Source organism: Micromys minutus (assembly GCF_963924665.1).
Source record: "Micromys minutus genome assembly, chromosome: 28".
In the NCBI taxonomy this organism is placed as follows: domain Eukaryota; kingdom Metazoa; phylum Chordata; class Mammalia; order Rodentia; family Muridae; genus Micromys; species Micromys minutus.
In genome coordinates this window covers 292,110-319,120 of record NC_137963.1, presented here as the reverse complement: position 1 = coordinate 319,120, position 27,011 = coordinate 292,110, and the positions used below count along the sequence as shown (strand labels likewise).

General features: G+C 39.9%; 1 protein-coding gene across 1 annotated transcript in view; it reads right to left on the bottom strand.

Moving 5' to 3' along the window:
- FREM1 (FRAS1 related extracellular matrix 1) overlaps positions 1-5,728 on the bottom strand; it is a gene marked incomplete at its 5' end in the record, with an annotated part of 108,380 nt that extends 102,652 nt beyond the window's left edge. Inside the window, 2 exons of the mRNA XM_080939991.1 lie at positions 1,753-1,847; positions 5,477-5,728. Of these exons, the coding sequence (XP_080796117.1) occupies positions 1,753-1,847; positions 5,477-5,728 (347 nt within the window). The remainder of the gene's footprint in view (positions 1-1,752; positions 1,848-5,476) is intronic.
- Positions 5,729-27,011: the final 21,283 nt, after the last annotated feature.

The following is a 27,011-nucleotide window of genomic DNA, read 5'->3' as shown; positions in this document are numbered from 1 at the left end:
GGTCCCTTGCCTCCAGCCCTTCTTAATGCTCTATTACAAATGTCCTCAAAATAAAGTGCATGACACTTTCTGTAACCCTACCTCGCACCAGTCCCTCCCCAATGTTGCATACTAGAAAGTCAAAGGGTCTGGAAGCCAATATGATGAATCAGTTTTCCTAGCCTTTCCTGCCAAGTTTTTTGAGCTTCATTTGCTTTTGACTCTAAAGTTTGGAAAGATCAAACACCCCTTCATGTTGATGTTGTAGCTTCCTAGGGAATTCCTTGGTGCCATACCACTATTTGAGCACAGCATTTTGGTTGTGACTTTTGTTTGGTGGTTTCAACTATAGTCGTTCCCCAGTTTCCCCTCCTCCAACTTCTGGCAACCACTAATCTACTTTCTGTGTCTATGAAACTGCCATTTATTTCATATAAATGGAACCATATGATGCCAATTCTTTCTGTGGCTGGCTGCTTTCTTTTGACATAATGTTTTAGGGTCAGTTCATGATGCGCAAATGAGGACATCATTAGTTTTTGTGGCTGAATAATATTCTATTGTATGGTTATACCATTCATCAATTCAATTCATTCAGCCTTTTATCTATTATGAATAAGGTTTCATGGTTAGCATTTGGGTAAGCTTTTGTATAAGCATAGATTTTCCTCTTGTGTATATAGATGGGAGGTATTTTGTAGAATTATATTGTGAATCTATGCTTAATTTCATAATTGATTTTAAACATACTTGTATTATTTAACATCTAGAAGAGAAAAATATTGTGCTTCCTATAACTAAGCAGCTGGCAATCATACTGAAGGATTTCATTCAATTTTTGTAATAAATGTCTATCAGATTCTTATAAGGAACTTGTATTTGTGACTTTTGTCACAGTAGTGGGTTAGACTATCAAAGTTAAGTAATGGGACACTGTAGATTTATGTTAAGGTGATACATGATTAGACAGTGGAGAGGTTGGTGCAGAAAAGGTAAGAAAATGAAAGAGGAATAGAGATTAAAGGAAGATCAAGATGGAGCCAGAGAAAGCAGACTTAGATCCTGGTGGCCATAATCTGCAAAAGATAGATATGAATATTTTAAAGGTTTCTGTAAGTCTTTTATCTCATATAGAAGGGCAGTTTGTGTCTTTGACTATTGAATACAATCTTATTGTGTAGAGGGTTTGTGAATTGAGAATCTATTATATAAACCCATTTGAAAAGTTACCAGGCTTTGAAGTGATGTTTGTGATGGGTGGTGGAGGAAACTAGATGCCAAGGTAGTAATCCCACTTGGGACAAAGGCAGTAGGGCAGGTGGAGTGAACCACCTGGGAAGGGAATTATGTGGAGGGGGTGGCTTGATGACTGAGTGACAAAGTCCATTTGATCGACTCCATACTAAAGTGGTACCTGAGGAGTGAGACTGGGGGGGGGGGAATAAAGAGATAAGCCAAATATATTTTAATATTTACTGCAACAGGACACTGTAACAAAAACCTCTGCATAAGACAGGAGGAAAACAAAAAATAAAGTTAGTAATCTATAGAAAGATCCCAAGGAAGAAGAGACAAGAATGAGATACTGTTACAATAGTTACCTCACCCACTCGGATCTCTAACTGCTGCTGTTTACATTTTTACTAGATTATAATGACTCCCACATGACAATATATCGTCATAGAAAGTGCCCATGACGTACACAGTATAACTATCTGGCAGAAATAAAAATAAAATAAAATAAATAATAAGAAAGGGTTCTAAGCCACTTACCTGTAAAGTCTAAGCTTTACAGAGTCTTCATCCAGAATTGGGCATCCATTGTGAACATACTTTACTTCATTGGGAAGAAAATGGCAATCAAAGGCCTAGTTCACAGGAAGAAAGAAATGTCTATGAGAACACCAGGGCAAAGTTTTAATCCTCCAGCTGTATGGTAGGTACTTCCAAAGCACAATGTGACAGCTGGTGGTAGCAACACACATTCTCCATCCCAGCATTTGTAAAGCTGGTACAGGAAGATCTTCATGAATTCAAGCTCAGCTTGGGCTACTTAGTAAGTTCAAGGCCAGTGCCAATGCAAAACAAACAAAACCAAAGCTCCTTAAAGGGAATAAGAGATTGAAGCTTTAATTCGTCAATCAGTCTTGGCAGACACGGCTTCTTTCCAAGATACTTGTTCACACCAGTCTGGGCTATTTAGTGAGACTCTGTCTCAAAAAGAGAAGCATGGAGAATGGGAGGTGGGGGTGCCTATATTCTATTAGGGATATGGGTGTAAGTATCTTTCAACCAAAGATCCCTTCTTTCTTACCCCTATGCCTGCTTGTCATATTGTTTATAGTTGTGTTTGGTTGATGTCTAAATTATAATAATCCAAGCAAGTCAAACAAATTAATGAATGTTACATCTTTAAATAACTAGACATCTATAAACTATAATGTTTTATAAAACTCTACTATTTATCAAAAAGAATATTTATCCACTTCAGGAGCTTAGAGCAAATGCATTAAAGAGGTCTTTCTGGGTATCTGGACAACACATTTACCCACCCACAAACACATTGTTCTCTGTGGTTTTGTTCTGTCTTTCTTTTTTAAATGAAATCTTTATGTTCAAAGAAGTGTGTGCTGTAGAGCTGAGTAGAGCCAAAGAGAATCTGTAGTTGTCTCTCATACACTTGCAAATGACAACTCTGATAGTTATAAGGAAAAAAACAAACAAACAAACAAACCAAATGGCCAATAAGATTCAAAGACAATTACACTCTTTAAATACAGTTACAATTAACCTCATCATCTCATAAAGAATCATTAAAGAAATAGTTATTTTATATTAGGTCCCTGGGTTTCTGTTTCATTGTGTAGATTTTTAAGGCTTCTGCCCAAGTCAAGATCCTCCCATTACCCTGACCAAGGTAGCAAAGTCCTGAGAAACATCCTTGTGGACATCCATCCATCCATGCATGCATCTGTGCCTCTGTGATGGCCTTAGCACCTTTTCGGCCTCAAAGATTTCCAGAGGCCATAGCCCACCCTGAGACAACATTCTCACTAGTAAGAATGAATTTCTGGTCGTCTTTTGAATTGACAAGCAGGGAGAAGATAAAGGGAAGCCCTTCCCATATCACTGACAAATAGCCATGGCAATAAAGAGACAATCTGCTTTGTTAAAAGAAACATCTGTTCTGTGTTTCCTAATATGTTTTCCTTTTATAAAAGGCGACAACCATGATTGACCATAAATTTACTAACTAAAACAAAGGAGAGCTAAATCCTTTTCTAATTACTGTCTAGCTTTGGTTTTTTCCACTTCAACTGCTTTTCAATTACAATTTATAATTAAATTGTCACACATTCTTGACTCATTACTCACTTTAATGACAATGAAGTGGTTCAAACTAGAGATGTTTTCTTAATGCTGTATTTCAGATTCAAAAACAGCAATCTCAGCACTAAACCAAGGTGTTTTTCCACCCAGAAGATGTTTTGCCTTGACCCAGGTGTGGAGTGCCCAGGGTGGAGAAGTCTTGCCCTGAAATCTGAGACAGCGTACTGCCATTGACTTGTCTAAATAGCTACGCAGGAGACTATAGAGACAGAAGGCAGTAGCACGAACCCATGCAAGTGGCTTTCCAGATATGCAATGGGAATGAACCTGTTGGTTCTAAGACAAACTTCAGTCATGAAATGAAAACACTAATTGAACAGATGTTAAACAAAGCATTTCTGTGCAAATCCCACAAAACTGTCCATTACACAGCAGGGTGTTGCTAATACAATACTCTTGCTAGGAATGGGTTCACATGTGCCTAGCTAAAAGCTTACTGTTAAGCTCTATTAAGGAATAATGTTTATTTAGCTATGGTGGGGGAGGATATATGTACACATATGCACTTAGCTATGCTTAATTCAAAAATTCATAATAAAGAAATCCCTGGGAAGGGCTGAACCTCTGTAGCTCTAAAACAAGCATAAATTCTCCTCAAAACAGACTTTACCTAAGAATTTTTTTTTCTGAAATTATAAGAATTTAAAATTAGGAGAAAAGAAACTGGAAATAAACAATGTTTCTGTAAACATATCTCTGGCACACAGTAAGCCAGTAATGAAGCTTAGAGTTTTAGTGAGTTAGCAAGAAGTAAATTCTAGAATGTGCAGATCACATGTCCACCTGAGATGCTGCAAATCCATTTTCTCTGTCATGTTTACACACACATACATTCAGTACCACATTGGACTTTTTTTTTTCAAATAATCAGCAAACAGTAGAAGACAAGAGCACTTGGAGATATTCTGAAACAGTCAAAATTTTCCTAAGCTGGCTGGGTATTTGTTGTCTCTGTTGCATAATATCTTCCTAATAAGTAGAAATTTGCCTTAAAATCAGAGATGACTTGGAGGTCTTAAGTCTGTGATAATATGATTATCACAGACGTGTGTGTGTGACCACATAAATATGCACACATACACATATGCATGTATGCATGCACACATTTGTATATGTCATCATGTGCACATGCACACACACACATGTGTCATAGTGATTTATCTTTGATATTCTAGGGTCTGAGCATGACCTAAGAATGTCTCAAAACTAATAGAACCTGATTAAGAAAACAGCCTAGTAGCCTTGCTCCCTTCTCTAAAGATTTTTTTTCCCTTGCAGTGAGTGAGAGAATAGCCCCGTAAGGCTGGGCAGAGCATGCCCTCCAAGTGACCACTCACTACAGTTTGTTTCTGTCTCTGTCTGTCTCTGTCTCTGTCTCTCTCAATCTCTCAATATCTCCTTCTCAATCTCTTTCTTGATCTCCCTCTTTTCCGCACTTCTCTCCCCCTTTCTCTCCCCCTACCTTAAAATAAAAGACCAAGAAACCTGCGATTTTCTTACATCCTCTTTTTTCTAACTGGATTAATTGCTACTCTCTAAGGTCAAGGCACCAGGTAAGACACGGAAATTCTCTGCAATGAAAAGAGAAGCTGCAACGAAAGGTTTCTTGATAACAGTGCATTGTTAAGAGAAAAGTGTGCACATCTGTGTGAGTTTATCCCTTACTTCCTATGATATGTTAGTATAATTCAGATTAAATCATGTCAGTGGCAGGCTTATTATCCAAACCTACTCAAGATGTTCAAAAACAGAGCTGGCAAGGTAACTCAGAAAATAGAGGCATTTGCCACCAAGACCAATGACCTGTTCACTCCCCATGATTCAAGGAGAGAACCAACTCCTGCAAGTTGTTCTTTAGCCTCCACACGAATGCTGTGGCATGCCCAAGTCCATACACAAAAAGCAAATATAATTTTAAGAGTATTCAAAAGTGATCCCATGCCTGTGTTTTTAAATGCCTTAGTTTCAAATATGTTACATACTTGTAATGATGGCTTGAGAGATCGTTCACCTATTCCCTCTTCCTTCCCACACTGCACACACACACACACACACACACACACACACACACACACACACTTCTGAACAGAAATGAAATGTGACCTACCTGTGGAGTGAGTTTCCCAACCCTCTGGGTTACAGGCTCATTCATCACCACCTCCACTCTGCAAGCATCCTTCTCTTTAGGGATGTCAAATCTCAGATGATCTCCAGACAGGAAGGCAGAACTACCCTTCATCACCCTCAGGCCCTGGTTGATGCTGATGAAGGTGGCATTGGCTGGGTCCAGGTGTAGCAGAAGCAGCTGGAGCAGCAAGAACAACAGAGCCTTGGGCCCAGTGCAGCCTGGGCAGTGCATGATGCCAGGGCCAGCTCTGCCCACAAACACAGTCTGTTCAACAAAGCGAGGCTCCTGCACTTCCTCTCAGAATGTCAGCTCAAAGTCCAGGGGGCAAGACCAGGGGTCCCAACAGCATGCCCCAAGATCTTAACATGCCCCTTCCATTTAGACTCAGACAAGGCCGCCTTTCAGGCAATCAGGGCTTTTTAATAAAACTCGCTGATCATTCCTGACAACGCTGGCAAGATTAATGTGCCTCCAAGTACTTTCCTAATCCTGCAAACAGAAAAGGTCGGAGGAAAATGAGAGGGACCAAAGGCTTGTGCAGCTGTTTTAAAAACTGTTCCCAACAAAGGGATCTTTCAGGTGGCCTATAATTTCAGCTAAATTAAAAGCAAATAAACCAACTTGACCTTCAGGCCCATCCGAAAGGCAAGGAAGCCATCTCATTACCCTGCTTTGTAGCTGCTGCTTCCGGATGCAGTGAACCTCAACCAGGGATGTTAACAGTGTGGCCCTGCAGGGTTCGGGTCTGATTGCTAGAGCACAGAGGCAGGTCTTCTGAGCTCAGTGTGAGTGATGTGTTCCTTGCTTTTATTTCCCTATTTGCTAAGTGAGGGCCACACTCTAACTTGTTTCAGAAATCCCATAGCATTATTTGTACTTTGTTTTAGAGCATGGGCAATTCAAACTCAATAGAAGCCAGCTAAGAAGTATGCCTAACAGTTGGTTCAATGAACTTAGATGGGTAATGAGGTCACCTAAGAGACTCTTCAGTAGAAACCAATGGAAGTGATTTTTTTTTTCTAAACAAGCAGTCAAGTGTTGCTTAAACACAAAAGGAACTGTGAAGAAAGAGCAGTACAGCTCAAAGCACACAGCTCACAGTCCCGTAGGAGTGCACATTATGTGCCTATAGGCTTATTCTGCACAATGTACTTGATTGACTCAGATGGAATTGTTTTTCTTTCCATAATATCATGGGGTGGTATTTTTGTTTGTTTGTTTTGGTTTTTGTTGTTGTTTCTTTTTCTCTGTCTATAAAACTCGAGAAGCCTTTAAAATAAATGTATGACAACAATTCTCTAAATCCAGGGTACCTTTCGATGACCAGTGGCCATGTTCTATGCCCATGGAAAAGCTTCACTCCAAACCAAGGGCATGATGATTTAATGGCAGAGCTCTTGCTTCCTAATTTCAATCTTTTCCTACAAAGGAACTAGGGCATAAGTAAGTGTCCGTGGGTGTACACAAAATGCCCATGGAACTCCTTCCCTCCATATTGCTCCCAGCCCTGCATGATCTGCACACAGGCTCATACACTCCACAGCCACCCCCAGACACCTTAAAAGCACAGCAGCTAGTGACAGCAAAGGCTTTGGTGAGCACCTCAAGGAAGTAAAAGTAAATACTATTTTGCAGACACAGATGCCATAGCTAAGAAGTTTAGGTCACCTCTTGTGACAGCAAAAAAAAAAAAAAAAAAAAAATCTCATTGTAGAAACTCAACACTTTGACAAGTAGTTTTCTTATATCTGTGAGAGAAGTCTGAAGAAACATAACCAACAGTGGAAAAACTCAGCCTGTTGACAATGTTGCAGATGGCGCATGGTTCTGCATAAGGAACGAAAGGGATGTCCATACACAGCAAGGAATCTGGGGAAAGCATGGGGGCTGGTAGGAAGCGTGGGCAATAATACCTCGTGTATGCAGGGCTATAGAAAAGCAGAATAAGAGCCCCATACTCATCTTGGGATAGGATTTGCTAAGACACTGAGCAAGCTGGGCACATCGACCATTTCTCCAAACAGCAGGCTTTTTTTTTTCCTTTCTTAAATCACCACATTTCTCGTTATCTTTACCACAGATAATTTAAATGAAACAGTTTCAAGGCATTAGTCTCATTAGGTCACGTCTTTGATTAAGCAATGTGTTTATGCTGGTTTTACAAATGCCTTGTAGGGTTCCCCTCTGAGACATTAAAAAGGACTCTGTCCTACATCATTATTTGAAACCTTTCACAGATGGCAGCTGTCCTGCGTCACCTGAGGGGGTGTAAGCTTTACAGATCAGACTGTTTTTAACGATGTCAGTCCTAAAATAAAGCTGTTCACAGACTCCCACTGATCATACTGTCCACACTCAAGCTCATTTGGCTTATTTGTGTAAAAAAATGCAAATTTAGTTGTGGAATTTTTCACAACAAAGTCAAATCTTTTATACCATTTCCATTTGTCCTCCAAGATCTCACAGAAAAGAAAAACCATTCAGAGAGAGAAGTGACCAGTAGAAGAGAAAACTACTCTCTGGGATTTGGGTTATCTCAGTCAACATGTAAAAGATGCCAGGGTTCCCCTACCCAGCACTCCTGCTCAGCCCTTTTCATTGCCTTTTTTTACACAAATCTGTATTTAAATACACACACACACACACACACACACACACACACACACTTAAATGTATTTGCATATATGTAGGCATATGTGTGGGTGTGTATTCAGAGCACATCCTGTGGGGCTTGATTCTGTCCTTGAGTCGAATTTAGTTTCTCTCTGAGCTCTCTAATCAGCCCCCACCTGACATTATAAAGTTGGACACTACAATTTATTCCTTGGGCCTGTTTGTGTCTTTCCTCTATGCCTAGGGATATTTCTTGGAACTGAATAAATACCACTTACATGCTAATGAGTCCTCCCCTCCCCCAGCCCACCCAAGTCCTTACACTCAGTGTCATCATATTCACTTAAGTGCGTAGTGAGCATCTCCTTCCCTAAGTAGCTATTTGATGCTCCTGGTTGCCCCATTCTGGCTAACTTAATTAATGGCAACTCCAACTTTTTGGCTGCTTCCGTTTTGAGTCACTCTTAATATCTAGGCAAAAGCCTTCTGGTTCCAGTTTGTTCTTCATGCTAGACAGGTCCAAGGGCAAAAGTGATAATTCTAGCCTTCGGTATCTGAAAGGCTTTTCCCTTGAGTACCAGAAGAACCTGTGATATATTTAGCCAACAGCATCAGGAGAAGGTGATGGGCGATTGATTATGTGACGTGTTACCAAAGACTGTCTCAACCAAAGCATCAGGTTTCCCAGCTGACCTTGAAGCAGCAAACCTGTAAGAGTTCTTCTGCCACAAGGACATAAATTTTGCAGACAATCAGAATGAGTATCAAAGTGGATTTGCTTAAGTCAGTCTCCCACTCTACTGGAGCCTAGTTAGTTGAACCCATAGCAGAGAAGCCAGCAAACCCACTAATGAACCCCAGACTAACAGAAACTGACATTAAACACTAGATTCAAGCTTCAACAGTTGCAATAATTTGCTCAGAGAAAATCAATAGTTGTGCTTTAAAATATACCTAGAAGCCAAGCACTACTTCCAACTTTAGGTGTATCAGCCTGATCTGGTCTCCATTGGCTCTGCTAAACAGGGCAATAGCCTCCTGTTCAAGCCTCCCCTTTGATCATATCTCAGTATCATGGATGAAATTCCTAGAAAAAGTTGTTCATGCTGTGTAACTTCTCTGCTCAAAATGTCCCATGGTTTCCCATCTTGAATGAAAAAGAACACTTGCTATTCCTACTGACCTCTGCCATTTCAGGTTTCCACTCTTGCTCTGCAACTCCACAAAGCCACACTAGCATCTTTGCCATTACTCAATGAATGAGTCTCTCTCCTTTCTTTTCCACAAAGGCTTCCCCAATTGCTGGTTCTTCTGTAGTGAATACAATCTCCACCTACTCACCCTGACCCCTTCAAGCCCCCTGTCTCCCTCCTCACTTTCAAACTTTCTGTCAACATCAAAATTGGAATGTGACTACACTTAATTGTCTCATAAAAGGATCATCCTGCACTGCTTATCTGGTTTGTTTTTAACCTTAGAAATAATCCTAATCAATCCACTCACTTGTATGTTAGTCCTTATAATTTTCTTCATAAAAAGGTGAATTTTTAAAAATTATTTATAGATGTGTCCTAGTACCTAGAACAAAATATGATACACCAGTAACTGTTTCTTAAATGAGTGAATAAGTTGGAGAAACAATTCCCTATATTTATTCATACAGACTATAGTTTAATCAGTTAAAAATGCTGTAAATTTTTTAATCTAACTGTGGTGGAACAACCCTTTAATGCTTTAATTCAGGTGGCAAAAGCAGATAGAACTCTATGGTTTTAAGGACAGCTTGGTCTACAAAGTGAGACATTGTTTAAAAGGGGGTGGGGAAGAAAGAACCACCATCATGAAAAACATTATCAATCATGGATCAAGATGCCAAGTGGGCTTGCTAATATTTTTGTCAATCTGCCACAAGCTAGAGTCATTTGAAAAGGGGGACTCTCAATTGAGAATGTGTCTCCATCAGATTGGCCTCTAAGTAAGTCTTGCCTAGCATTTTCTTAAGTAATGATTAATGTGGGAGGGCACAGTTTACTGTGGATGGTGCCATCTCCAGGCAGATGGCCCTGGGTTGTATAGCAAAGCAGGCTGAGCAAGCCAGAGGGAGCCAAGCTGGTAAGCAGCATTCTTCTATGGCCAGTGGATCAGTTCATGATGTGAGTTTCTACCCTGACTTTCTTGGATGATGAATTACAAACTGTAAGATGAAATAAACCCTTTCCTCCCCAAATTACTTCCGGTCAGGGTGTTTAATCGGTGATAGCATGAGATCCAAATTGAACCTCTTCCGGGATCTTTTGAATGAGACTCACTGATGCAAAAGCAAGAAGAATTTTATTGTTCCAACATGTTGGGGTCACCCCACTTCAGGAGGGAGACGACCTTGAGCAGATTATAACAGGATTATATATCTTGCAAACAATTGGAACAGAATTTGAACAATGGTAACTAGGCAGGGTACAGGTGGAGTGAGGCAACATTCAAACCAACTCAGTGTACCATTCAGGACTTTCCAAGGCAGGGTCGGTTGGGAGTCACAGGTAGCTTTGTTTGACAGTTTGGCTTGTAGCTGTTCCAGGAACTAAACCAGCTTTTTTATTCCTGGAAGGGAGGAGTCTTTGTACTCAGAGGTTTGTGGTAGAATTTTCCCACTGACCTTAGATTAACCCCAGCTCTAGCTATTTCAATAGAAACCCCAAGACACCAAGTAAATTCAGCTACCAAAGGTTATCAGAAAAGGTCAGATCAACTCGGGGTCAACTACACACCTACAACACTGAGAATTTTAACTCTGAAAAATAACAATTTCTGAAATCTTTGAATAAGTGCACATCCAACCAGACTTTCCCAGACAGTTTGTCATACAAATATATAAAGAACTGTAAATCTTTCTATCCTGTGATCCCTAAGCAAACTGGAAATCTTTCCCTCAGAGATCAAAGCAAATAAATGCAGCACTTCTATAGTGGTAAAAGTCCAGACAAAGCTAATACCATCATCAAGGAAGTGGCTGAAAAGAGTCAACCTGCTTATACCATGGACCACAGTGTGGCCATACATAGAAAAAAGCTGCATCTCTATACATACATGAATGTATATAGAAAGAAAGCTTTCTTAGGCCCTGTATTAGTTTGCTAGCTATTGCTGTGATAAACACCAGGACCAAAAGCAACTTGGGGAAGAAAGGGTTTATTTGGCTTACATTTCTCAATCACAGTCTAGCATCAGAGGAAGCCAAGGCAGGAACTGAAGCACAAGAGTGTTGCTTCCTGGCTTGCTACCCCTGGTTTGTCCAGTTTGCTTTCATATACCACCTAGGGCCTCCCACACCAATCAGCAATCAAAAAAAAAAAAAAAAAAAGAGCCTACAGACTTGCTACAAACCAAGCTGTTTGTTAAAGGCATTTTCTCAATTGATGTTCCCCCAGCACAGGGGTGTTGCCATATTTCACAAGTATGTGTTTGATATCATTACATTTTAGCTAGCAATGTCTTAATAAGAAAGGCAAGATAAGCTAAAATAAAACAAAACCAGTCAAAGTTTTATTTTATATTCACAACCTTAGAAAGTGAAATAAAATGCTCTATGGTGTATTTTAAGATACTACAGCAAATACTTCCTTATTTTCTTTTATGATAACTTGCTATGATGTGTTCAGTACCTATCTGTGACTAGACTGTCATTTATGGCTTAGGAAATTACATGTCTCCCAGTCACTCCTATAATTGCTGCAAACCCAAGAGGTGGACCAGCCCTGAAGCAGAATTAGTGAAGCTCTCAGACCTCATCAGAGAAGAGGTGTGTGTGTGTGTGTGTCCATTTACTTCACACTAACCAACATTATGTTCTACAGAAATAGAAACTTTAGATCGGCACATAGTCACTAGAACATAGACTGCCTTGCAGTTAGATATGGCTATGTGACTGAATTCTAGTCAGTAGGCTAAAAGAAGTATCACATGATATCCTGAGAAGCTTTCTTTAAGTGGTCCTATCCTAATTGCAACTTGGGTTGCAAGGTCTTGCAGGTTGAAGTTGTCATCAAGAAAAGTCGGGGCAGGAACCTAGTGGCAAGAGCTGAAGCAGAATCGGGGAGGAATTCTTCTCAATGGCTTATTCCCCTGGCTTGTTCAAATATTTTTTATACTGCCCAGGCACCCCTGATGTCAGTGTGCTGGGCCCTCCTACATTAACTGAAAAATGCCCACAGACATGTTCACTGGCCTGTCTGGTAGAGACAATTCCTTATTTAAGATTCCCTCTTCCCAGGCAACTCAACTGCTGAAGCTAACTATACCAATCCCTTGTCATTTTTCTTCCTGCCTCCATCCCACCTGTTGGCCAGACTTGGGCAGATTTTTAAATACACGATGCCAGATGGGCAGAACTGATGACCCCTGGGACATCTACAAAACAGTCCCACACTACACCGTCTTCCCAGAGTTTTATAAGACAAGAATATAAACTTTTTGGCTTGTTGGTATTATTTTTGCCTTTTGTTGTTGCTTAAGACTGACTCTTACACAGTAATCACAACATTCTTTAAGTTCTTAATCTTAACAGGAAAAGTCAGATAAAGATTATAACTTCTTACCTAAAGCCTGTCTTAGTTAGGACTTTATTTATGTGAAGAGACACTACAACCACCATGGCAATTCTTATAAACATTTAATTGGGGTTAGTTTATAGTTCAGAGGTTTAGTTGATAACTCTCATGGCAGAAAGCATGGTGGCATGCAGGCAGACATGGTTCTAGAGGAGCCAAGAGTTTTTTCTACTTCTGAATGCACAACAGCAGAAAGTGACAGTGACACCCTTCCAAGACCACACCTACTCTATCAATGCCACACCTACTCTAGCAAGGGACCCACCTACCCTAACAGGGCCACACCTACTCTAACAAAGCCACACTTAATGTTCTAATTAGGCCATTTTTATTCAAACAATCACAGAGCCTGAGGTCAGTGACCCATTCTCCAATTATATCATAGTAGGTCCTTAAATGGACAACAAGGTCCAAGCTCAATTCTAATGTCCATATCCTAGGAGGAGACAAGAAAGAGAAAACTGATCTCATTCCAATGTTGTGGAAGGATCAGATCAGAGCTCTGAAAGTCTGGATTCTAAACCTGATTTGACTTCCTCTTTTAAAAATGGGATCTTCCACTCATTTCCTCATCAGACCAAATGACAGTTGGCATGAAAGAACGTTGGTCACCAACCCACATTGAGAGACCAGGATAAAGCCTGACCCCCTAACAGGTAAAGTAGAAGACCCCCTAGCAGGTAGAGTAGAGCCAAAAATGCAGGCTAGCCAGTTCTGCAATACTATCCTTCGATTTCAGAAACTGGCTGACCATAATGAATTTATGGCCTTAAGGTCAGGGTGACTCTGTTTCAGAAACTGACTGACCATAAAAACATAAAGGTTAAATAACACATCATGAATAATCTTGAGAAACCAGGTGTTTCCCTTACATTTCTTCACTGGTATTTTTGGTATTCTTCAATGACATAACCTCCCCCCAGTTGTGGTTTGTCTTCCTTAAAATCCCCTACTCTCAGTCACTCGGGGTTGAACTCCTCTACCACTTTGTGGGATATGAGTTTTGACCCCAGCACTGGATTTCAATAAACTTCATGTGATTGCAGCAAGGATGGTCTCTCATGAGTTCTTGAGGGTCGTGTTATCCCGAGACTAGACTGAGGGTCTCTTTTCTGCCGGGGTCTTTCAACATGAGTATAAGATATCAATTGTCCTAGTTTGCTTTCTACTTCTGTGATAAGCATGACCAAAAGCAAATGGGGAAGAAAAAGGTTTATTTTAATTATAATTTACATCCATCATTAATGGAGGTTAGGGCAATAAACTGGAGTCAGGACTGCCTGCCATGGGTGAACTGACCCACAGCGAGCTAGGCTCTTTCACATCAATCATTAATCAAGAAAATGCCCCACAGCCTTGTCAATCTGATAGTGGCATTTTCCTTAATTGAGGTATCATCTTCCCAAATGATCCCAGCTTTTGTTAAGTTCACAAAAATAAAAACTGTAATGAACACCTTAATACAATATGTATGAGCAGAATAAGAATTAATCTTTCTCAGGAAAGCAGAATAGAAGGAGGAAGGTCAGCACACTCGGGTTCATGTCTGGTTTTCCCTTATAGTCTTAAAGTAGAGTGTGGAATAAGAAACTGAATGACAGTATTTTGAAGTCAACCAGAGGCTATGCAGTTGAAGGGTAAAGAGAACCTAAGAGTAATAATTTATAAATTCAACAACAAAGGAAAGGCATCCTTCCATTAATAGCATCTATGAGGTGGCTGCAGAATCAGGAACTATAGAAACTATAGTGTTTTGTGTATATTTTAATTAGCTTCTATATGGAAAGCAGTCTCCATTAGTTTGGTTTGTTTTTTTCTTCCACTTGAAGACATGGCAAAGTAGAGAAGGGGGAAAAAAAGGAATGGGACTGAAGAGAAAAACAGAAAAATAATAGACTCTCAGAGAGTAAGATTTCATGGGTGATGAAGGGTCTTTCATGTCTCCAGGCAAGATGATGGTGATTGTCTTATCTCTGATGCATCTGATGGCAGCCACTATTACTTACCAACACTCTGATGGGAAGCCTAACACCTCCTGAGAATTTAGTTTTTAGTTTTCAATATAGGGGCCAAGTCAGCTCCTCAGAATCCGCCTGCTAATGGCTTACTTAGGTCACTGTTACGGGTACCCATGGATCAGAGAGTTACTGGGATCTACTGAAGGTTGAATAGAAAGAGCACCAGGCTAGATTCCTCATGGGAGCTTAGAACATGGCTCTAAGCCACATCAGTCTTAACTCTGTTTTTGCAATAGAAGCAAACCTAGTCAGCTTCTTTTCAAGGTTCAGCTGTTGCACAGATTTCAAACTCCTCCTGTCTCGCCTGCAAGCCAGCTCTGCTCTCCCTGACCATTCCTACCACCACTTGTCCTTCTTGTGAAAATCACATATTCTAAATATTCTAAATAAATCCTATACAAGCTGATTCCAATGTGTGAAAATGTTCTGAAAGTGTAAAATCACCCTGTGTTGGACTCTCATAAAAATCCACAAGGGTTTCTTTATCTAAGTCTTCTTTCTTGTAAGCTGTCCTGAACAGAAGAAAGTAATTGAGTATCATTTCATTGATAGGGAAGATATGTGCACTTATTGTATTTCTCTCCTAATGGTGTGTGGCTGAGCCCTAAGAGCCCACATACTCTGTGTTGATGTAAACTCTTCTGTGATCACTTTGGCACATCAAGAACAGTACTAAATCCCTGAGTCCTTCAGCTTCTCATTGAAATGGGAATTTCAATACCAATGATGCTCCTGATAAGAACAGCACGCACTGTAACTCCTCTCTGGATTTTACAAAGGTAGTTTTATAAAGCATGCCAACCAACAGATCTCCTCTACCTGACTCCAGCACAGATCTCAAGCCATCAATTACCTATCACATGCATGGCCTTGTTAATTTGGTTTATATCTGCAGAATTTTTATTTAGTCTATTATTATTATTCTCAGCAGCAAGCCATGTAGTTATTACCTCTTGATTAAAGATGATAAGTAGTTCCTTTTATCCTCCATGTGGGTGAGGTTACCTGACTCACAACTTTATCTATGGTGAACCTATCATCTATCCATATCTATCTACCTATGCCTATTATCTATTTATCTGCTTACTTTGATTTAGAGTCTCATGGTGCCACATAGCCTATCTTCAAACACACAGAAAGCATCTGCCACAGCTTCCCAATTATTGAGATTAGGACCATGTGCCACCAAGGACCACCACGTAACACTGTAACACCATGCACCATGGGCCACAAGGTAACACCATACACCACTATGTGGCACCATGGGCCACCAGGTAACACCATACACCACTATGTGCCACCATGGGCCACCATGGGCTACCATGCTTGTCTCCGACTTAAATCTAAATTATAACACATACCCTAAGAACCCCTATAGAAGAAAATTTTAAAAAATAGAGTTTTGTGTAAAAAAGAAAAAAAAGCAGCCAGCTCATGATCAGCCCAACCCACCCACTCAAACATCCAGAGACTTAGAACCTTGGTAAAAAACAGGAAGGAAGTCAACACAACCTTTCTACTCTTCTCCCTGTTAAAACCTTGCAAGTTCCAATTAGAGTAAACTTCAAAGCTGCCCTGGGATTTTTATGGTGTTTTTCAAATGAGCCAATTTTTTTATGTGAATATTTTCCAAAAACAATTTATATAGATTAAAAACTTAAAGTTGAATAAACCTAAGGCTGAATATAATTGTCTGTGGGGCGACTGAATTGAATTCAAATCACATGTGGTATGAATTGGCCACCCAGGGCATTGAAATGTAAATCGGGAAGAGTCCTGGGGAAGAGCTGGCCATCTGGTCATCTGGTGGCAGCTGAGAAAATGAAAGGTTAGCAGAGCTTTGCTAGGGGCTTTGAATCCACTCTTCCCTTTCCCTGGGGTAGGGAAGGCTAATAGCCCCTTGTTACAAGCCTTCAGAAGTGAGCATTTTAAATCTTCACAGGTCCAAAGGTCACAGCACCATTATGTGAGCCCATGAGCCAACTCAGGGCTCTTTCTTCCTTCATCCTCAGGACCTCCTTTCTCTCCTGTCCACCCAGCCTTGGGCCATATTGGAAAAAGACAGCTGGAAGCAGTCTTCAAGTTCCTGTGCAGCCCCAACTGCTCCAGTGGCCCAGGGGTTGAAAAGTCGCACATCTTGCCAAACATGGCATTTGCAAACTGGTTTTCTTAGAGAGACTAGAATAATGGAGAAATAAATAGCCTGAAAATTCTAAGGTTTTTTTTTCCCTTTAAAGATTTTATTTTAAAATGCCAGTGTACATATTTGTATGTTTTTTTTGCTCATAATAGTTTTTAGTATGTTGATTGCTAAGATTCTTAAATTATATACTCTGTATTTTTAATTAATTTACTTAAAAACTTCCATAGAGGAAGTAATGTTATAGGATGAACCAACCTGTATTTTATTCATTTAAGAGTCTGCAATTAGGAAGGGGCTCACTGGCTTTGAGGCCTTTAAACTAGCTGAGCTATATTGCTTAAAAGTATCTATTCATTTATTTTCCTCTAACATGCCTATAAATTAGTCCCTATCATTATCCTGATTTTATAAACTATGACTTTAAAAAATGACCTAATAATCATAATAAAACTAACACTTGTTAAGCAGTAAAAACTAATACTTTTAAGCACATATTTTAAGACAGGAGTTGTTCAGATGGCTCTCTACTGCCTTATTTTCTCTTTACTGCTGTTTCAGAAAGCAGATAGTGATTTTTGTGTATTAAGAAAATTCAGAAAACTCTGACTGTTTCCATGTTACATTCTGTTCTACATGTACTTTATGCTTATGGTAACTAGTGGGATTTCAATGCATGCTATCAAACCTCTAAAAGAATTGCCAAAATGCTTTAAAAAATTTGTACATGTATCTCTCTTCTTTAAATAAAGTTGTAAGAAAATAAATAAATAAAAAGTAAAAAATGTAAAAATAAGAAAAGAAGAAGAAGAAAAAATTCAGTGTAGGCAATGATCTAAGGTCTGCAGCCAGACCTTGTACTTGCTAGTGAAGCCCATTTTGCCCACAACAGGACTCAGTCATTTAGCTGCTGTGTTCCACTGATTCACATTGAAACAAATCTTTTTACTTTCCCCAGTTTGCTTCACAAGCCCTAGGGGTCTTTTTATCCACAATATTTAAACCTTAATGATCTCCTTCATGGTTTCAAACAGCAATGGGCAACTGAGCTCAGCCAGTTTTGCCCGAGGCAGTGATGGAAGAAGGAACTAGCTAGTATTTAAGAGCATTAATTAACAAAGGTGACTGCCCACCCCATTTTAGTGTCTGACCTCTTACATTTTGAGCAAAGTTTAGAGGCCTTAAAGCCAATGATCCCCTTGATAATTGTAGCCTCTCAAATGAATAAAATGCATGTTGGTTTATCCTTTAACATTGCTTCCTCTGTGGGATTCTTCAAGTAAATTCTTTTAAAACCCAGAATATATAATTTGAAGATCTTAGAAATCAACTAGCCCATATACTTCACTTTACGTATCAGTTTCTTTCTCTAAAAATAGGGTTTTTTTAAAATACAAAATAAATATATGCTCATTTAGTAAAAATATGAAGGAACCTACAGAGAAAATAAAACACATTTCCTCCACCCCGTGGAAAAGACTCAAGTTTGTTTGGTGGTGGTGGTGGTGGTGTGTATGGGGGGGTAGGTGTGGGGGTGTCTGCATGTGAGGGAGAATATGTGTGTATGTGTACACACTGTTTTATCCTGAATTGAAACCATACTCTAAAGAGATGCTACAATTCTTTTTCATCAGTATGGCATCGTATCATGAGCATTTTCCTTAATATTAAATATCCTCTGCTGTCTTTTAACCTCTGCACTGTGTGTGCTACAAGGACACCTGGGAGTTTCACTTCACTGCAGCACTCATATAGTAGCCAGACAATCCATATAGACTCTTAGAAACCAAGTCTGTTGCAAAGCACTGGCTCCTGGCTTGGGCCTACATAACCAGGATAAAAACATGTAGTTTCTGCCTTCATTTTGACTTCACATTAAGTATGTGCTCACTCTAGGAGTCTCTGCCTAGGAGCTGGTGATACTTAATCAACCTCTTCAAAGCTGAAGACACAGAGGTGTTATTCTCTTAGCACTACAGCTAGAACAAAACCTAGAAGGGAAGGCTAGTCACCCTCTCAGGGTGATAACCTAAGATAGCTAAACTTCAACCTGGAGTAGAAGCAGCCATTTATAAGAGTAATTAATTGCATCATACCATGTTGCAGAACCAGATGTGAGACAATAATCAAGACGACCACATCTTGACCAGGATTGCCTGATTACTCATAGCCTCTTGACCTTTGCACCAGATATTCCTCTATTTAAACCTAAAATTCAGCTTAGGCCACCCATACACAAACTCAGGGTCTCTGGGCTCCTTTATCGGTTCCAGTTACCAGTGTATTGACTAAATCTCCTTTCTCTACTTTCTACTGTTTCTTTGCTTGGTGTAATAGGATGGGCAGCCACATCTGGCTTATCAGGGCCCCCTGAATCAGGACTCTGTCTAAAACTCTGGCTGTATTGCTAGTCACTAACGATAATAAAAAAATCTCTTAAATTGATGGGAATACAAACTTGTACAACCACTGTGGAAATCAATTTGTGGTTTGATCTGTGGTCATCTGACAGAATGAAAGACATTGATTGGATTTGGTGTCTGCTAAACCCAATCAATAGCCTATAGCTAGGGCAGCCATCATCAGCCCATCAGGGGAAATCACTGTTGTTTTGCTAATGGATATGACAAGACTTTCAAGCTGCCTTTTAAAGGCTGTTTGTGGTGCTGCTGCTGTCTGTCAGCTTTGTGCAGAAGAGTTTCTTCTTGTAACAGTCAGAGGTAACTGTAGAAATGCATAACTGATCACAGTACATGAAATAAGAGGTGACTACTCAGGTGTAATTGGGACATCTGCATCACTTCTGCCAAGGTTCCTAGAATATAACTGGGTAGAAAGAATGTAAGAGGCCAAGGAAGGGATGAAGTGTGGTAGAACTTCCAAGCATGGTGGGGGTCTTCCAGGCAGTTGTGATTACCAACCTAGCATCTGCACAAGGATATTGGGCTTATAGACATCCTGTCAATAAAGAAAGAGAGATTCCCAGGGATGTATGTGTGTATTAATGGTTGATGGAGGAAGGAGAGGCATTTTCTTCAGTGGCATAGCCATTGATAAGGTGCCCTTGCTTCTGTAAACAAACCCTCTTCCATGCTCTTATAAGAAAGTATCATGAAGCTCAATAGGGCAACAAAAACTAAAACAAAACATAGGTGGTTCATTAGAAAGGAGAAGAGGGTCAGCAAGCAGGGATGAGGACAAGACAGGGTAAAGGGGAGATGAACATGATTGAAATAATTATGTGTATATATAAAAATGTCATAAGGAAATCTATTAATTTAGTAATTAACATATGATAATAAAAAATTTAAAAGAACAGAAAACTAGAAGAAACTGCTCTAAATTTTACACATTATCATCCTCATCATAAATAAGCATGTCCCCTTGTACCTGGTACTGTTTAATCTTCATAACAACATACACATAGTCCTATTTTGCAGCTAAGAGAGCAGAGAAAAAAATTTTAAGCTCGATGCTTGAATAGCTGGGATTCCAATCCCAGCAGAAAGGCCAACAGCCCAGAAGCCTGAAAACCCAGGACTTTGTGCTCTAGCACACAGTGATCTGCATGAGGAAGTGGGGCCTGAGGAGGCTCAGGAATTCTCAGGAACAAGAAGTATGTCCACTGCTTTATTCACCAGTGCAATAAAGTGTGGAAGGGAAGCCAGTGCCCTCCATGATGTGATGGGAAAAGCAAAGGAGTCACAGTTCTTAAATCGACAAACTCAATAGAACACTAATGAGATGCTCTTCCCTGCTGGAAGCTTGAGCGATTTTGAAGAAGTCTTTAGCCATAATGCTTTATTTATTTCTTTTTCCCTCTTTTTCCCTCTGTAAGCCTCAGTTTGTAGCCCAGACTGGCCTCAAATTTATGATTCCCATGCCATAGGCTCCTGAGAGCTGAGTCTACAGGATGAATGTCACCGAGCTTCACTAGCTGTTTTTAATAATTAAGAAAACTGTAAACAAACTTTGATTTGACATTACTAATACCTGGGAATGGGAGAGGATTTTTCCCGTCTGTTGCAACAAATTGAAGAAAAAAGATACCATGGAAGCCAGCCAAAGGCCTGTGAGCCTTTGTTAAGGCCATCATTTCTTTAATCAAAGCCTTATTCTTCCTTGGAATTTGTTCCTCATTATAAAATTAAGGCACAATCAATACCTCTCATGGGTATAAAACAATTAAGTGTTATAATATCAATACATGTCAATTAAAGCCTATGTAGTCATATGCATACAAGTGTGTGCACACACATACACATGTGCATGCAAATAAGTCGAGGGTCAGTCAAGATTCATTCCTTTCTTATCCTCTCCATTCCAAACCCCTAAAGAAAGATTTTCAAAAGTTAGTTTTAAAATTGTGGTTCAGTTGGTAGAGTGCTTGCTTCACCTGAAGGAAACCCTGAGTTTGTTTTCCAGCAATCCATAAATCCCATGTGGTAGCACACCTGAAATTCCAGCATTTGGGAGGTTGATCCAAGAGGATCAGAAGTTCACAGTCATCACCTGTAGCAACATAGTGACTAGGAAGCCAGTCTAGGATATATAAGATGTTGATTCAAAAAAAATTTTTTTAAAGCAGTGTGTTGTGAGGAACACATGTCAGTGAATATTTGTCAATATACAGAATGTACATTAAGAAAGAATTCAAATGCAAACTATGGGCCTAGGCTCATAGTAGAGTTTTGATCATTGTGGCAAACATCTGCTCACACTAACCCAAGAAGTTAATAATATGGAAATCTAGGTGAAGGTTATGGAAATTTGAGTGAACATTACATTTTCCATTCACTTTTTAAAAACTAACATTTTTCAAAACCTAACATTTATTATTTTAATAAATTTTTATTTATGTGTATGAGTATTTTTCTTACTTGGATGTATGCAGACTATGTATGTGCCTGCTGCCTGTGGAGAACAACAGACCCCCTGACACTAGAGTTAGGAATGGTTGTGAGCTACCTTGTATTGCCAAGAACTGAACCCTCATCTCCCAAGGTGGTCTCAAGGTGGAGAAAGCAGTTGGGTAAGTCAAAATATAACGGCCATGTGGGTTGGCTAATTGGAGTTAAGAGCAGCCCAGATGAAACATTACAAATTGGCTGAAAAACAGACATAATAGCATAAAGGATAGATATCTTTCCAGCTCTTGTGATGATTAAGGCACACTGTAGATATAAAGGTTGTATATATCTTTTATCCAGGGACTCAATGGTTAAAGGCAGGGTAGAAACCCAGGATTTGGGATTAAATAGTTCTACAACACTCTTACACATTAAGCTATCCTTTAACATGTCTCATGAGTTAGATTGAGTGGATTCTCCTCTGGTCCCTGAGTAACACTAGACCATTAGCACAGAGATAGAGCATGCTAGCCCATCTCATTCCTGGTGTATGGGGGCCAGCTGTGATTTTTAGCAGGTCTTTACAGCTTACTCTATTTCAGGAATCTGCACCTAAGTGCCTAGTAAACACCACCAGGTCTCACTGGCCCCAGATTGTGCCCCCATGTTGACCCCCATTGGAATGCACAGCTGTGCCAGTATGAGTTAATGCAGCCCCTGCAGTGTGCACTGTGGCTCACCGAGCCTAATAGTATTAGGAAATGTGAAACTTAATCTGCCTCTTTGCAGTTTAGCTGAGGAGAGCACAGGGTGCAGTATGTTGGGCAGCATAGTTAAAAAGGGTTCAATTTCTTACTCAAAAACAAAAATCTCTGATGTCGATCTCTCAAATGGCACAAGCCTAAAATAGCACAAATGTCTGATCTGTCATCTGATGGAATAAAGGCATGCAAGAGGATGGTGTATGTATGATAACTGCAAACCAGACAGAAATAGTTTTAAGAGGAAATATGGAGCACTTTTGACTCCACACATTTTGGGCATCTTCAAGATATACAAACAACCTATATCCAAATGCTGGTTTGGAACTGGAAAGATAGATCAGTGAGTAGAACACCTGCTACACAAGCATGATGACCTGAGCTCTGATCTCCAAGAATGCATGTAAACCTCAGCATGATGATGTCTTTAGTCCCAGCATTCTTACAGTGAGACACCAGACAGAGACAGAAGAACGCCCAGCTAGCACTCTCTCAAATAAGAACTAACACTTAAGGTTGACCTCTGACTTCCACACATGCCTGTATATGTACATCTCTCTCTCTCTCTCTCTCTCTCTCTCTCTCTCTCTCTCTCTCTCTCTCTCTCCCTCCCTCCCTCCCTCCCTCCCTCCCTCCCTCCCTCCCTCTCTCTCTCTCTCTCTCTCTCTCTCTCTCTCTCTCTCTCTCTCTCACACACACACACACACACACACACATCATATAAAATAAAACCAAGAGCTGGAGATGTGGCTCAGTGGTTAAGATCATTCACTTCTCTTCCAGAGGACTCAAGTTGAGTTCCCAGGACCAACACTGGGCTGTTCACAGTCACATGTAACTCCAGTTCCAGAGAAGCCAGTGATTTCTTCTGGCCTCTACAGAATCTTCTTCTGGCTGCACTCACATGCATATACTTCCACACAGATGTAAATCCATACACATAATTGAAAATAAAATAAATCATCCAATAAATGAAGGCCTGCTTGCAGTTTGTCTAGCAAGCACAACATATTCACTCCAGGTATAATAGTTCACAAATGAAATTCACACTGTGGCATTGCTGAGCACTGGATGAAAGACCCTTCCTTGTGAAATGCACTGACGCACTTCTCTTGTCAAGTGCTGGCTAGTGATACTGAGGCTCCGTTGATGGGTTTTGCTTTGTTCAGCTCAGCCAGTGCCAGGCCCCCTTCATGCCATCTTGAGCCAGAGGAGTCAAATTGGCAGACCACGCAGTAAACAGACATTACTGTCTGAGTTTCAATCCCACTCACTCCTCAGCCATGAAGGAATCCGACAGTTCTGTGAAGGCTTGTGTCAGCCTGCATTATCAATGGCAGTGGGAACACACTAAGATAAAAAAAAATTTGCAATTACCCAGCCCTGTCTAGCCCACTATCTTTAGCTGTGTATTACAAGTGATGGAGCATCATTTGTCAGCATAATTTCCGATTTAATTTCTTTGGGTAGAGCTCAGTCCTCTTAATTTAAAAAACCTCTAGGTGATTCTAATGAAGAAACTGGGCTGGAGAACCATGGCTACAAACAATAGAAAACAGCATCTTCCTCTTCTGTAAATATAAAAAGAAGTAAAAGAAGCTTTAGCATCCAAAGACTGAAATCAGGTTCTTGGGTTTGAGAAAACCTCTCAATTAGTGGGTCTCTGGGTCAGAGTAAAATAAAGAAAGCAGGCAGGACTGCAGCTGAAGATGCTCCCTCCAGCATCAGCACCAGTCACAGATTCAGTGTGAGATAACTGGACAGGGCTGGTGCAGAGGAGACAGGGAGATGAAAGGCTTAGACAGAGAGGGTAGAGAAGGCAAGAAGCATCAAATGTGAAATCTCCAGGGTTAGCTTTCCCTGAGCATGCTGGCTAGCCATTCCCTGTGGAAGATATACTCAAAAAACTGGTAGCTTCTGGAATTAGCAATTTGACAGAAAAAAAAAAAAAACTAAAATGAAGGAAATCAGCCTAAAGTTTAACTATAATTTTATGTTATTACTAGTTTATTTAACTTAGTCACTCGCTGTGAATCTTGAAAGACAAAGGATGTATGTGTGTACGCACACATACTCAGACACACATACGAACACACAGAGAGACATACACACAAAAAATAAGCTTAATTATTCCCAAGGCTAATGTTTTTCTTTGCTTTATTTCCCATGATATATGGAATGATAAGCCATGATGATAATGTGACATATCACACTCCTTAGCTTGTCTCTCTTTGTAGACAGAGTCTATGTACGAATATGTAATAAATGCAAGTTATTAATCATGCTCCTTACTTTTTGTCTGTGGAAAGAATTTCAAACCATAATTTCAAGATGAAATGGGAATGGTTATATTTGGGTTTAGAAATAGTCCTTATAATCATGTCTTACAAAATAATTATCTAAAAGTCTTAGAACTAAAAGTTTACTTGCTTTCTTATCAGCTATACACCAAAATGTACCTAAGCCTTTGAGTCTATAAATTAAAAACTACATACAAAGTGTAATCACACTTTGTGTTTCTCAGGTACTAATTACTTCTTGAAGATTCTTCAGTGAAATATTGAAATTTTTCTACACTCCCTTAGAACATGCTTTAACTTGCTCATGGACCTCAGTTTTACTCACCTTGTTATTCCCCAGCCTTCTGCTTGAGGAAAATAACTTGTTTTAATCTATTCAAAAACAACAACAACAACAAAAGCAAATCTTTTGAAGGAAAAAAGAGGAATTAATTTCTATTTTTAATAAAGTGTGTTTCTTAAATTAATATAAATCATGGTGACAGGAACATATTCTTTTTAGCTCATCTCTCTCTGTAGACATTTCATGGATAAATATGTACTAAGTATGAGGTATTAGCTAAGCTCCTCACTTTTTTTCTACAGGAAGAATTTCAACCTGTAATATAAATTAATGTGTTGTTTGAACTTTCTCAGCCTCAATGTACAGCTTAGTTATTATTGTTTTAATTAACAGAAATTCTTAACTGTTCACACACCGGCACCTGCACTCTTCACTACCATATTGTCCTAAAGCCTTATGTCTTGAAGTCCTAATTTTAGATCTGTCAAGTTCTGGGCTACAATTTAGCCATGCACAGAGGTCACACTGTGGTGCCTGTGAGCACCAATCTTCAATAAAAAAGCAGTGTGACTACAGCTCCATACCATGGGCTCACATAGTTGTCATCATTTGCTAGGCTCACTGACAGCAAACACTGGAGTATGGAAGACATGAGTTAGGACCCAGAATCTTCCTACCAGTATTTCCCACAGGCTGTGGTTTCCACATGCTTTCCTGGACCTAACACCAAAGGAACTCACACAGCCACAGATCAAGAAACATCTCTTCACTGGAACAATAAATGAAGACCAAAATTCCTAATAAAGCAATTCATCAACCATCAATGAATGAGGCTACAACCATCTGTAACACAAAATAGTACACAGGGCACCACACACTGTGGCACCATGCGTTGCTCCCTCCTCGCTGGAGCCATCAAATCAGCACCACATGGGTTTTATGGCCAAATGAGAAAGATGAAATGGATTCCATCTGGGGCTCTTGAAAGATAATACAAAAAAGTACAAAGCTAGTCAGAAGTCTTGCTTGAGGAAATTACCCTGAGAACCTATGCTGTAGCCAAACACTAAGTCCAGAACACACTGTGAGCTGATTATACAAATGGAGCTTCATGTAGGTATGGGTATCATTTGGTTCATTTCTCCATAGTATCCCAATACTCTAAAAGACCAGCTAACACCAGAAGGTGGTGGTGCTGGCCTGGCTACAAGGCAAACAAGGGGTGAATAGGAGGTGTGACATCATGTTTGCTATTTAAAATAGTCAAATGGCTACTCAACTTCCACCCTTCTACTGATGCAGAGCCTTTTTTCCTGTCAGTACCTCCCATAGCAGCTGTTTTTCTCATCCCACAAACTCTAAAGCCTTAGAGCCCCAGCTACTTTCATATTTAAGTCAAATCATTTCAACAACACTGTGTGGTTTCATTCAGATCTATTGTACGAAAGCAGGCACTAAGTCAGCAGAAGCCACAGGCATCAGATCCAAGTCACATGTGGTGAGCAGTTGTCCCATTCTATAAGATGAAGAAGATATTCAAAGAAGAGGCTGCTACATGAATAAAGGTAAAGAAAGCAAGGGAAAGAAAGGACTATTGGTTCTGTAATTTGCAATGGATTGTTAAGGCTTCAACTGTTGGGGGACTGGTCATCATACCACACAGAATTAAATGATGTTGAGTTGTTAAGGGGCCCAGTTTTATACCACCTGTGATATTACTGTTTCCATTCTCACTGAAATCCTTCACATGTGTTAACACCAGTGAATGGCTCTCCTGGGATGCTCTAAAACTTGATTTGCTCCCCTTAGAAAGATTTTCTGTCTGCCACTGTAGAAAATTATAAATTTACTTAAACCCACCACAAGGCATTCACCCTGTGCTATGTTTTTGTCTATGAGTTTTGAGGCAGGAGGACTAAGCTGTCTGTGGCAGACAGTTCTTCAA